Source organism: Echiichthys vipera (genome assembly GCF_963691815.1).
Source record: "Echiichthys vipera genome assembly, chromosome: 12".
Taxonomy (NCBI): Eukaryota; Metazoa; Chordata; class Actinopteri; order Perciformes; family Trachinidae; genus Echiichthys; species Echiichthys vipera.
Window position 1 is genome coordinate 5,437,164 of NC_139837.1, and position 13,691 is coordinate 5,450,854.

General features: G+C 42.2%; 2 protein-coding genes across 2 annotated transcripts; one reads left to right on the forward strand and one right to left on the reverse strand.

Annotated features, from left to right (window-relative positions):
* Window positions 1-3,969: 3,969 nt before the first annotated feature.
* On the reverse strand, window positions 3,970-6,678 carry LOC310954340 (ELAV-like protein 1). The gene is made up of 4 exons (XM_083923759.1): window positions 6,579-6,678; window positions 5,788-5,950; window positions 5,455-5,680; window positions 3,970-4,915 (listed from the first exon to the last, which is right to left on the reverse strand). The coding sequence occupies exons 2-4, from the start codon at window positions 5,876-5,878 to the stop codon at window positions 4,591-4,593; spliced, it is 642 nt and encodes a 213-aa protein (XP_083779885.1). The 5' UTR covers window positions 5,879-5,950; window positions 6,579-6,678; the 3' UTR covers window positions 3,970-4,590.
* Window positions 6,679-7,313: 635 nt separating this feature from the next.
* On the forward strand, window positions 7,314-10,461 carry LOC310954848 (excitatory amino acid transporter 5-like; the record flags this gene model as incomplete). Its single annotated transcript, XM_083924535.1, has 5 exons — window positions 7,314-7,570; window positions 7,702-7,896; window positions 7,995-8,129; window positions 8,222-8,375; window positions 10,315-10,461. The coding sequence occupies 5 exons, from the start codon at window positions 7,314-7,316 to the stop codon at window positions 10,459-10,461; spliced, it is 888 nt and encodes a 295-aa protein (XP_083780661.1).
* Window positions 10,462-13,691: the final 3,230 nt, after the last annotated feature.

Genomic DNA, 13,691 nt, shown 5'->3' on the forward strand with positions numbered 1-13,691 from the left:
TATGTGACAGAAATATACTCAAGTATCAGCATCACATCAATTAAATTCCATATAAATAGATATATTACATAGCCTATATACTGTATATACACACGTATTTAGGCTTTTCTTCCTTTTCTTTTACTTCTGCTTTCTTTGCAGGGAAAGTGCACAATAAGCAAGCAACTCGTTTGCATCTGTTGTAGATGATAGATGATGCACCTGCCCTTATTTGATTGTGTGGTTCATTAAGTTCCAGCGTAAATTTCCACAGATCTTCAGGACAAAGTTGACTAATCTCAATTTTACCGATTTATCATGGCTGTCAAACTAAGGTTTCAGCCTAGTGGCCTTCATTACAGCATAAATGAACTGGTGAAATTGAGATTAGTCACCCCTTAGTTCGAGTGCAGCTCATACAGTGTTGGGATAAAGTCTGACATCCGGTGTCTGGCCAGATATCAGGCATTCTCCTCCCTTTCTGCTATCCCCACTATTGAGCTTAGTTTGGCGCCCAAGATGATTGGGATTGGGTTAAAGACATACACACAAGCCAGAGCGTTCTCCCCCTACTCAAAAAAGATGAGCAGTGTAGCGTTTTGCATCTGCTTCCTTTGAGACTTCGGAGGGAAGCCCTGTGAGACTGGTGTGAGGCTGGATCAGCCAACAATCAAAAGTGACAGCTAACTGCCAATTAAATGGTTTGAAATCTAAAGTCCGTGCCACTCCAAGTTGTCGTTATATTAATGCAATTCTTACCCTTCTTGCATGTCTCACAGGGCTTCCCTCCGAAATCTCACCCTCTTCCTGACGTCTTTATTCGGCCCGAATAAAATGGTTGGTCAGACTTTTATCAGAAAAAATATGAGAATTGAATATTGATGAGTTTTAACACCGAGTGAATTTCTTTCACATTTTTAATAAAGAGTGTAAAAATGCCAGAAAAGGTAAGAATTCCACCACAGATTCAATCCTTGACCCCCTGCAGTTTGCCTACAGAGCAAACAGGTCTGCAGATGATGCAGTCAACTCAGCCATCCACTTTATCCTCCAGCACCTGGACTCCCCGGGATCCCTCGTCCCACATCTCCTTCAGGACAGCCTTTCAAAAGTCAACGTGCCGACCTCCACCTGCCAGTGGATTATAGACTTCCTGACAGGATGCAGCCCGTAAGGCTGGGAAAGCACACCTCGGACACCAGGACGATCAGCACTGGCTCCCCCCAAGGCAGTGTTCTTTCTCCTCTGCTTTACTCCCTGTACACCCACAACTGCACCTCCATCCACCGGTCAGGATCTTTACTCCTGCAGGACCCTGAAGAGAGCTAGGAAAATATTTGCTGACCCCTCTCAACCCGGACACAGGTTGTTTCAACCTCCCCGAAGGCTGCGGTAAGAACCAAAACCTCCCGCCACAAGGACATTTCCTACCCCTCTGCCATCAGGCTTTGGGACACAGCAAAATACTCTGACTGAAACTGATGGACCTACCACTCACATATGCGTTGCACCACCCCGGAATTGACCAAATCTACTGTGAAAAAAGGAAGGGAAAACAAAGTCTCTCACCACATACAGGATCACTCTTGTATGGTGGATTGGGTCATCCTCTAAGAGCAGGGTTGGCGGTTCAGTGCCCGGCTCGGCCATGACGATCGTAAACTCCAGACTGGTCCTGAGGATGTCTCCAGGGGGTTGGGCGGGAAGAGATTTATTAAGGTGGAACTACATTTTAATATCTGGATTTTCTTTCCAAACATTTAAGAGTTGGTTGACACCATCTTATTAACTGTGGTCAAAATAGTATTTTTCTATTCTATATAGGTGAAGGAAACATATTCCTCATTAAATTATACCATTCCATTAAGTGGAAGGTAATGCACACAGCCACTATGTGCTGCAGGAGATTTGCTGGTGTTTGTGTTACAGTTACAGTAATACAGGAGAAAGTATGCAGACACGCACGCCCCCCCCCCCCCCCAATCTGGTGATAACTGGGCCTATGTCATCTGATCAGCTGAAGGCAAGCTGACATTACAAGATGTGTCCCTTCACTACATTTGTTTTTGCTTGTTGGCAGGCTGATGAGTAAATTAGGAAATATAGTCATCACACAATAATCTTGATTCACAAAACAAGCTAAACTTTGCAGCTGAAGTCCAACTGTGCACGCATATGTCCATACATGCAGCAAGTTCACAATAACCTTCTGAAGAGACATTTAATACTTTGAATTCTGAAAAGCCACCATGTTTTTTTATTGAAATGATCCAATGTTAGAAGACATTTAATGGACTTCAACTTAGTGTCCTTTAAAACCAAGAAAACAAAAATGAATCCATTAAAAACACTTCAATAAGTAACAAGTATGACCACAAACATTGTCAAATAAATATTTGTGCCTCCTCTGATGTAAAATACACCATTCCCACTTATAAATTAAGGCGGAACGCAGTTTATTCTGACTGCCCCTAAAACAAATTCACTTGCATCATTCATGCAAATCCAAATAGACTGCTGAAAAAAACTGAGCAGTAACATGAAACGTCAATAGAAAAAGGAAATGATATAATAAAAAGATGACAGTCAAAGACTACAACAACTTTCTATTACCTGCTTTGAGCAAGTCACAAAATATTGCACAAAGTTAAGGACTGTGAGACAAAAATCACATGGAAATACTAAATCAAAAAGCACTTTTAAGACGGAAATTTAAAGTGTGCAATGGGAATACTGCTTTTAGAGGGGGCACACAGATTAAAGAGCCATTTAATGAAGTGTCGAGGGAGTTATTGCTGAGGGGAAACTGTTTAAAAAATGAAATCTGATAAGTGTGAGGAGAAACTATTCACAAAAATGTGTATTTGTATAACCAAGTAATCCCTCTGTTTAATTTGTGGTCAGACGAATCAAATGTCATCTGAATGTAAAACGCCCTCCCCAAACAGCTGCGTATCGAAACGCAGATTTGCTGACCGAGACGTCAATAAATAAGCCCAGTATTCAACTCAAAAGGGCTGAAAGATGTACTAAAAGATCCAAAACACAGCTTCAACTAGCTAATTATGTGACTCTTCTTGGTTCAAAATCATCTCGCAGTCGTAGAAAAGTTGCTTCATGAAATGTCTTCAGGGCAATCATTTCCGTCAAGTGTATGTGTACAGTTTAAATCGTCTATCATCTAATAACTAACATTGGTCCATATATCGTGTACCTGTTTTTAAGCTTTGTAACTTCTCTCCTGTGTTTCGTGATCAGGAGTCTTTCATCGACACTGCAGATACGCTACTCGAAAAAGAACAGAACAAAACTCCAAATCAAATCTGAAAACGGTAAAATAAAAAAAAAAGAAACAAACCAAACAAAACTTTCGGCGAAAAGAAATAAAATTTAATGGTTTATGCTCAAAGTGAAACAACCAAAACAAAAGAAAGGAAGAAAAGAAAGCAAATCTAAACTGAAATCAGGAACAAAAGGCAATTCATTTCTCTCCAAACTTGAGGTAAGCACTCGTTAAAAACAAGTTTGTAACTTACTCGGTGACAAGTAGAAATCTATGCCTTTAGAAAGAAAACAAAACAAATTAACTTGAAATAAAAGAAAACAGAACAGGGTACTGAGCCAAAGTGATGTTACTCACAGTCTGCGTCGGATTAGTACCTCTTCAAAAAACAAAAATGTATAAATTTACCTTCGATCTTCTCAGAAAACTCTTGCGGTAAAAGGATCAAATCTCTTCCTGCCTTTGGTCCATCTTAACTCCCTACTCATTGACTGTGGTTCATATTCAACAGGACTCTCCTGAAATACAACGTATAATAATAATAATAAAAAGACACTTTACACAGGGATAACAAAACAAAAACATTCCCCTCCAGAGCTTGTCATGTTTGCAAATTGTTAACCCGGTGGTTGAGCAAAAGTCAGATTAATATTGAAAAGACTGATATTTCTAGTAACCTAAAGCAGACTTTTTAAAAGTGCTTTGCTCCAGACGGTAAGTGGTATTGTAGGTCTGCGTGTCCACTGGATGACAATTTAAGGCATCTATTTCTACTTATGATGAGATCCAGAACAGAGCGCTGCTTTTCTAAATAGAAACAACCACTGGCTACCGTCAAAATCGTGTTCCTCACCTTCTTTAAACTTATATCAATCACAGACACGTGGATACTTGGAGAACAACTTGCAGGGCTTTCCTTATGTTCCGTATTTTTTTAGTGCACTGCTCAGGGCCATTTGCGTGCCTCCTTTATCTAGTCCCCACAGTTATACATGCAACACCAACGGACAGAAGTTTAGTTTTTTTAGATCATTTTCAAAAAGTTATCTTGGGGGTATCATGGGATTTTGTCCTCTCCATCCTCTCACTAAAATAACTACTGAGTGTCCTCAAGCCCCAAGCATGAGTATAAAGATTAAAAAAAAGAAAAGAAATCAGCCTAGACACTCTTTTAGACAAGTACAAAGGTGCAGAAGAGTGAACTTCTCCGAATACACTAAAACCCAAACAGATGTGCCAGACTTAGAAAACTCATACTTCTGCTCTCTGCTATAAAAGCCTGGTGCAGGTCATTTCCATCTCTCCTCTACACCCGATTGTCCCGCTCTCTACTTGTGGCCCTTGCTGGTCTTAAAGGACACTTGCAGTATCTTGTCTCCGAGCCGGTAGCCGTTCAGGCTGGCGATGGCCATTGCCGCCTCTTCGTAATTCGTCATGGTGACGAAGCCGAAGCCTTTGCACTTGTTGGTGTTGAAGTCTCGGATAACCTTGACGTTGGTGACCGCGCCGAAGGGGCCGAACATCTGCCAAAGGATGCTTTCGTCGGCGTCCTGGCCCAGGTTGTAGATGAAGATGCACCAGCCGGAGGTGGAGTTCCCAGGGACGCCGACACTTCCCATGCCGCTCATATGATCAACGCCCATGGGGGAGAACCTAGAAATGAGAAGGTTTAGAGTACTTGAGGATTCATCAATGACATTGAAACCACCATTTTAAAAAGGTGCAACTAATGATTGTTTTCATATTGGTTAACTTGTCTATTATTTTCTACAATTGCTAGAGTTGTAAAATGTCAGAAAATGGTCAAAGTTGGCATGTTTAAATGTCTTGTTTTGTCCGTCCCACAGTCCAAAACAAAGATATTCAGATTACTGTCTAAAAACAGCAAATACTCACTAACATTGACGATGGCCATTGCTTTATGTTGTGTCATTGATGCTGCTAAAATTCCTGCATCAAGTCCTTGTTTTTATTTGATTTAATATCTATTAAATGTCATAAGCGTTTCTTTCCAGTGCTTTTAATGTTTTATGTAATGCACTCTGTAGATAAATGACTCTGAAGACAAACTATAACAAGTCTAAAAGCAGCGAAGAACAGAGCAGTGGCAACCTAGAAACTAATGTACTAGTCTGACCAGAGTTACACATTCATTGACTAGTTACATCGTGATTCTAAACAACTTCTCTCACCTAAAGCGCTGTGCCTGGTGGTGTACGGGCCCTCCGAAGCGCCTGGACGGGTTGTGGTAGAGCTGGGGGATGATCTGAGAGTTCTTCACTTGGTTCGGGTTGGCGGCGAATTTCACTGTGATGGGCTCAGAGGCTCCAGGGGGTTTTTGGCCATTCAGGTTTTTGACAGCCTCCTCTGCCTCCGCCCGCTTATCAAACCTGATAAAAGCCACCCCACGGGACGCGCCTGGGTACGAGAGAGAAGATGGTGACCGCCTATTCTGACACCATCAACATAACTAGGAGCTATTATGTTACTAAAGAGAATGCTTGAAAAGAAAGGAAGTCAATCACCTGTTGTGCCTGTTGCCTGGTCAACAAGTACACGAGAGTTAATGATGTGGCCAAAGCGTGAAAACATGTCCTCCACGTCCTTCTGGCTCATGGCCTTTGGCAGGCCGCTGATATACAGGTTGGCATCCTTTATTGTATCAGAGCTGGGCCGTGCGTATGAAACCTAGCAACAGGGAGCAACAACTTACTGATTAAGACTGTGATACACATGTACAAAACAAAGTAACAAAAAAAACAATTACAAGTACACCAAGTACTCAAATCTTTGATATAGATATATATATATATATATATATATTACTTCTTGGATTTACAAAAGGCAATTAGATCAGGTGTTTTAAAAGTTACAATCATCAACTAATTCATCTTGTCTCATATATATTATATATATATATATATACATATAATATAAAAACTGTTTTGGACTATCAAAGTAAAATGAATACAATTAAGTGGTTTTGGTATTAAGTCTTTGGTCTGAGCAAAAACGAGAAGCATAAAAGAACATTACGCAACAGAAAAATGACATAAAACTGATCAAAAAGGTACTTTTAAGGAATTGAATACATGAAATACATTGAATTTGACAGAATGTGTCAAACAAAATAAGTAAAATTAAAGTCAAACTCAAAAGACATGTCAGATAGGGCATTAAGTGAGCTATAAAAGCAGTAACACTTCCTCGGGCTGACATGTACTAGCTAGTTAGCGGACAGCACAGGAGCCACAGGAGAGTTAAATGACATGACATCTTTGGTTTGAGAATTGTAGAACACCTTATTGCACGTTACCTTGATAGTTTTGGACTGTAGCCTTAGTCCATTCAGTGTACTGATAGCTCTGTCTGCATCACTAGGGTTAAGATAGTTAACAAATCCGTACCCTAAACTGTGGCCTAGAGAAAAAAAAAGGAAAACAATAAAATAAAATAAAAAAACGTTGTATAGTTCAAAAAAATCTGCAAACAAATAAATATTTAAAAACAAAATCAAATCTCAACAGTGCATGCTAGTCTAAACAAACAAACAAACAAACAAAGAGACTGTCTGCAGGACTGGCTGGAATAAATAAAAACAAGTCTATGGTGGTGAAAAAGTGAGCCAACTACAACCCAACTCAAACAGGAAATCAATTTGGGGTGTCTTTCAAATCAAAATGACAGTATAAAAGCAGCCGCTAATATATATCCTGTCAGTAAAGGTCATTGTAAAGTCAGTGGAAGGCCAAACTACACTTTAAGTCAGCCCCGAGAGCATTAGTGAGGGCCGACACTCATGCTGGGGGATAAAGCCAGATAAGGCTCACAGTCGACGATCCAATTAATAGCAAAGGTTTTGGATGGGGTTGAGGTCAGGCCGGTCAAGTTCTTCCACACGGAAGGTGGAAAAACTTTTCTTTACGAGCCAAGTTGTCAAGTTAAAAGAGTAAGAATATTGGGAAGTTTCAAAGGTTTTATTTGTCACATACTTGAAATGCAGGGTGTCATAATCTTGAGGTCGTACTGAAAAGATAGTGTGCAGTAAAGAATGAATTGCTCTCCTCCGTACAGGTACTTCCCCTTCGGCATCGTGTTCCTTGTGGCGGGGAAGATCCTGGATATGCACGACCCGGCCCATCTCGGAGAGAAGCTGGGCATGTACTTCATTACGGTCCTGTCTGGTTTGTTTGTGCACGGCCTCATCCTACTGCCTTTCTTCTACTACTTCTTCACTCGCAAAAACCCTTTTACATACATCAGAGGGCTGCTGCAGGCTCTTGTCATTGCACTGGCCACGTCGTCCAGGTTAGAAGCATCTTGGTTCTGTCTCTTTAAACCTCAAAAATATGTACAGTTCTACCTGTTGTACACGTTCGGGACTGACGCCGACTGGGAACCTTGATCCGACCATTTCCTCTTGTTCTCTCCCTCTGCAGCTCAGCCACGTTGCCCATCACCATGAAGTGTCTCCTGGAGAACTGCGGAGTGGATCGGCAGATTGCTCGCTTTGTGCTGCCAGTGGGAGCTACCATCAACATGGATGGGACTGCCCTGTATGAAGCAGTGGCGGCGATCTTTATCGCTCAGGTCAATGAGTATGACTTGGACTTTGGTCAGCTGGTCACTATTAGGTGAGAATGAACACTGAGCTCATTATCCTCCTATGAAACATTCATGTTGAGAAACAAGTTGTTTTACATCTCTAACATCCCGGCTCTTGTCTAATCAGTATAACGGCGACAGCAGCCAGCATCGGGGCAGCTGGGATACCTCAAGCCGGTCTGGTTACCATGGTGATCGTCCTGACCTCTGTGGGGTTGCCGCCTGCAGATATCTCGCTGATTGTGGCCATCGATTGGGTTCTGTAAGTCCCACATAAAATGATAAAGAGCATAAGTGGGTCTTGTAAGGACTGTCAGGGCAACGTGTTAAAAAATGTTCTCCTCTCATTCTCAGCGATCGGTTCCGGACAATGATCAACGTTCTTGGTGATGCCTTAGCTGCGGGGATTATGGCAGATTTATGTAAGAAGGACTTTGAGAAAGCAGCCACTACTGCTCCAACTCCTACCCCTACTGATAACACTGAAAAGGGCGGTGGCCCCAGTCGGGTAAGGAGGACTATTTCTATTTGTTCAGGTTATAGTACAAATGCTCATGTTAGGATCTAAAACCCCTGGAAACTGGATTTGAAATATTCAGTATATCTCTAAATTAAATATTAAGCATTATCCAATACATTTTGGGAAAACAAGACTTCTACAATTATTCTAGCACCTGCGGCTATACTTTGGCAGAACAGTGATTTGAGCTAAATATATAGACTGTATAAAATATGGACGCAGTCTCCCGATGCTGCCTGCTCCTGGCTAATGCAAAAATGGGCAAAGAGGTGGAGCATGGATGGAGCTGAGGCGGGCCGAATGAAGCCTACAGTCTATGCGAGCCTCCTGCGACGACACCCACCTGTCACTCAAAGAGGTCATGCCCTTAATGATGCATATTTCTAAGCCTTAATAAAGTTTAAATGGGTGAGTTATATAAAAATGAATCCTGCATAAAGTTGTCATGAATGGGGAGATTAGCAAAAGAGACGAAAACTTTTTTTGTACAAGACTGTACACGTTAGTTTTAACACGTTTTAACATGGAGGTCTACTGCAGTTGGCACTTCCATGTCGGCTTCATTTTTCAGCCCCCAGAGATTGTTGCTTGGCTAAACGCTAACATCAAGATGTAATGCTGCCGATGACAATGCTAACGTGCTGATGTTCAGCAGGTAGAATAATATGTACCACTGTCACCATCTTAGTTTTAGTAAACAATTTAACATGCTGATCAGACAGGCCACGAATGGCAATAACATGGCTAAAAACTTGGTCGTGTCTAGATGGTAACCTTAGATTGGTGAAAACTTGCAGGGACTGTCGTGAGACTCGCTTCCCGATGACCTATGCTAATCTCAACTATTCGAGGTCTATGCATAACCTCAAGACGTTCGCTAATCTTGGGTTACCATCTAAACACGAACGAAAAGCAAGGGACAAAAGCCCAAATGCAGAAGTCTCTTGATTTTATAGTTATTTAACTTTGCTCTGACGTTTTCCTACATGTGTGTTTAAGTTCACATTTGTGAAACCATGTATAACTATATATATATAATCATCACCAATTTCTAAGATTTTGGTTATTCTTTTGGTAGATACGTTTGGTGGTTGCAAATCGTTCTACTGCTTTAGTATATGTACTTATTTGTTATCGAAACAGAAAATACATTGGAAATGTCCTGATTGCCCTGAAACAAAGAAACAAATAATCTACAGAGAGATTCTCGATAGAAAATTCATTCATTCATTCATCTTCAGCCGCTTATCCCGGGGTCGGGGTCGCGGGGTACACCCTGGACAGGACGCCAGTCTATCGCAGGGCACATAGAGACAAACAGAGACAGACAACCATTCACACCTACGGGTGATTTTAGAGTCAACAATTAACCTAACACATGCACGTCTTTGGGTTGTGGGAGGAAACCAGAGTACCCAGAGAAAGCCCATGCAGACACAGGGAGAACATTCAAACTCCACACAGAAAGACCCACCACCGTGTAGCCCTCAATAGAAAATGCTAATGCTAGTTATAGAGGTCTTTATTTTTGCTAATGATATTATTAAGGAGCCAGTTGAGGTGGTTCGGGCATCTAGTAAGGATGCCCCCTGGGCGCCTCCCTAGGGAGGTGTTCCAGGCACGTCCAGCTGGGAGGAGGCCTCGGGGAAGACCCAGGAGCAGGTGGAGAGATTATATTTCCACACTGGCCTGGGAACGCCTCGGGATCCCCCAGTTAGAGCTGGTTAATGTGGCCCGGGAAAGGGAAGTTTGGGGTCCCCTGCTAAAGCTGCTGCCCCCGCGACCCGACCCCGGATAAGCGGATGAAGATGAAATGAGATGAGATGAGATGAGATAATGATATTATTTTATGGCCATTAGACAAACTCATGTAATCCTAAAACAGATTTTACCATCATAACTAACTGTTGGTGCCTTCTTCCTACAGAGAGACACCGTAATCTCCTTCGGTAATCAGAGCGTGGCGATGTCCGATGCTCCTCTGATCACACACCGCTGCGATTATGTGTATGAAGTGGATGGAGACAATGTGATGGAGAGACCCGTGGCCTGCTACAACCTCTGCCAAGTCTGAGACACTTTTACAGGATGGACAGCAAGGGGACACTGCCTTCCACAGCACATAGATCCTCCTCTTTGGATCAAAGGGGTCCGTCATCTGAGGCACGGAATAATCCAGTTGGGTTAAAATCCTGTTTTCATAATGAGACAGAAGTTTTAAGTACATTGTGGTGTCAGGGTTTAGCGGCTTAAATGGAATTTGCCTGTGCCATGTCGAAAACAAAAACCTTCATTACTGGATATATTGCATACAGGGGGTTTAAGAGAGAACTGATTTATGAGTGACGTTATTCAGGAGGACAGATGTACACTGTATTGATTAAATATTGTATGAATTTAAAATTGCTCTAAGCCTGAGAACTTAAAGGCTTGAGTGCATTCGAACCACATCCATGCGCAGTACAGAGTTCAGTGTCTGGCCAAGACACCTCAGTACGCGGGATGGACTCACATGTAACCTAAATCTTAAACATAGACTCTGAATGCACCTGCAGACTTGTTTTACAATGGCATGCATTAGAGGGAGATTGGTGTTCGTCCGTTAGCTGTGACACTTAGACTTTCACAGTAGGCCTGTCCTTATAAGGTTTGACCAAGGTTTTGAGTTGCCTTAACACAATCTCAGTAAAATAATCCTGAGAACTTGAAAGACTTGAAAGTAAACAAAAACTGATTGACATGCAGCATATGTATTTTGTTTATGTTAGACAAGGCATTTACTGATATATATTTAAAAACATTAATGAAAAATGTTCACATTATTCTAGTAAGATGATCATTTGTCTTTTTATACCAATGCTTTGAATTTTGTTTTGTTTTTTAATAAAAAACATGCAGTACTTCAAGTCCTGTCAATGACTGCTGTTATTTTAGACCTAATTCACCAACATTAGGTCGGCTGTGGCTTGGTGGGAGAGTGGGTCGTATGCTGTTCGAGAGATTGGTGGTTCGATCCCCATCTCCCCCCGGCCCACATGTCGAAGTGTCCTTGGGCAAGACACTGAACCTCAATGGGTGAATGTGACAGACACTGTGAAGCGCCTTGAGTAGTCAGATGACTAGAAAGGCGCTATATAAGTACAAGTCCATTTACCAACACTGTTTTTAAAACTTTATAATGGCCAGTTTTGCTTTAGACCAGTCTTTCCCAACGTTTGGGTCGGGACCCAAAATGGGCAACATACCCATCGACAATCAACAGAGTAAAATGCATAACAATGCTCGGTGCTTCTGTGGACCCCAGTAAGACTACCAGTGCTTTAGGGGAAAGCTAATGTGGATCCTGCAAAATAAACAAGAAGATAAGAGCGTTCTTTATTTTGTTTACGCTGGTCAGTTCAGCTTACCTCCCCACTCTCTGACTGAGGTAACAGTCAGTGCGTTTACATGCAGTTTAAAAACCAGATTATAATCGGGTTAAGGGTGTTTCTCAAACACCATGGAAACCCTATACCCCGGAGAAAATCAGGGTTCCCATATCCTGGTTAACAGACCTAGAGAACTCCTTCAGTTCCCCGATTATTCACGCACGTAAACCGATATCTGATCGTCCGACAGCAATCCGATCATTCCCTAAACCGGGGTAAGGCCATTTTCGGGTTTACTGATGTGCATGTAAACGCACTGATTGAGTGTGATTTGTATGATTCCCTCACTCTTGATTGTGCGAATCCATGATTTTTTATCTGAAAGTCTGGGTCCCGGGAAAACACCAAATTTCTCTTTTGGGCTCCTGCTTTGGACCAGTGAGGTCAGTGTACCCCGGGCAGCACTTCTGCTTTTACCAGGGAACCATGGAAAGACAGTGGGGAGGTTCCACCGATTGACCAAAGTAGAAGAAATAGCTGGATTTTTTAATTTGTTACTTTTAGCTATCATATGTGACAGAAATATACTCAAGTATCAGCATCACATCAATTTAAATTCCATATAAATAGATATATTACATAGCCTATATACTGTATATACACACGTATTTAGGCTTTTCTTCCTTTTCTTTTACTTCTGCTTTCTTTGCAGGGAAAGTGCACAATAAGCAAGCAACTCGTTTGCATCTGTTGTAGATGATAGATGATGCACCTGCCCTTATTTGATTGTGTGGTTCATTAAGTTCCAGCATAAATTTCCACAGATCTTCAGGACAAAGTTGACTAATCTCAATTTCACCCATTTATCATGGCTGTCAAACTAAGGTTTCAGCCTAGTGGCCTTCATCACAGCATAAATGAACTGGTGAAATTGAGATTAGTCACCCCTTAGTTCGAGTGCAGCTCATACAGTGTTGGGATAAAGTCTGACATCCAGTGTCTGGCCAGATATCAGGCATTCTCCTCCCTTTCTGCTATCCCCACTATTGAGCTTAGTTTAGCGCCCAAGATGATTGGGATTGGGTTAAAGAAATACAAACAAGCCAGAGCGCTCTCCCCCTCCTCAAAAAAGATGAGCAGTGTAGCGTTTTGCATTTGCTTCCTTTGAGACTTCAGAGGGAAGCCCTGTGAGACTGGTGTGAGGCTGGATCAGCCAACAATCAACCGTGACAGCTAACTGCCAATTAAATGGTTTGAAATCTAAAGTCCGTGCCACTCCAAGTTGTCCTTATATTAATGCAATTCTTACCTTTCTTGCATGTCTCACAGGGCTTCCCTCCGAAATCTCACCCTCTTCCTGACGTCTTTATTCGGCCCGAATAAAATGGTTGGTCAGACTTTTATCATAAAAAATATGAGAATTGAATATTGATGAGTTTTAACACAGAGTGAATTTCTTTCACATTTTTAATAAAGAGTGTAAAAATGCCAGAAAAGGTAAGAATTCCACCACAGATTCAATCCTGGACCCCCTGCAGTTTGCCTACAGAGCAAACAGGTCTGTAGATGATGCGGTCAACTCAGCCATCCACTTTATCCTCCAGCACCTGGACTCCCTGTGATCCCTCGTCCCGGCTCTCCTTCAGGACAGCCTTTCAAAAGTCAACGTGCCGACTTCCACCTGCCAGTGGGTTATAGACTTCCTGACAGGATGCAGCCCGTAAGGCTGGGAAAGCACACCTCGGACACCAGGACGATCAGCACTGGCTCCCCCCAAGGCAGTGTTCTTTCTCCTCTGCTTTTCTCCCTGTACACCCACAACTGCACCTCCATCCACCGGTCTGTCAAACTCCTGAAGTTTGCAGACAACACCACCCTCACTGGACTCATCTCTGGTGGGGATGAGTCTGCCAGGTGGGAGATTGACCATCTGGCG

Coding starts and splice junctions, on each gene's coding strand:
- LOC310954340 (XM_083923759.1), bottom strand. CDS start 5,878: ATGAGCCAGAAGGACGTGGAGGACATGTTTTCACGCTTTGGCCACATC. Junction 5,681..5,787: donor CCAGGCAACAGGCACAACAG/GTGATTGACTTC, acceptor TCTCGTACCCAG/GCGCGTCCCGTGGGGTGGCT. Junction 4,916..5,454: donor CACCAGGCACAGCGCTTTAG/GTGAGAGAAGTT, acceptor TCTCATTTCTAG/GTTCTCCCCCATGGGCGTTG.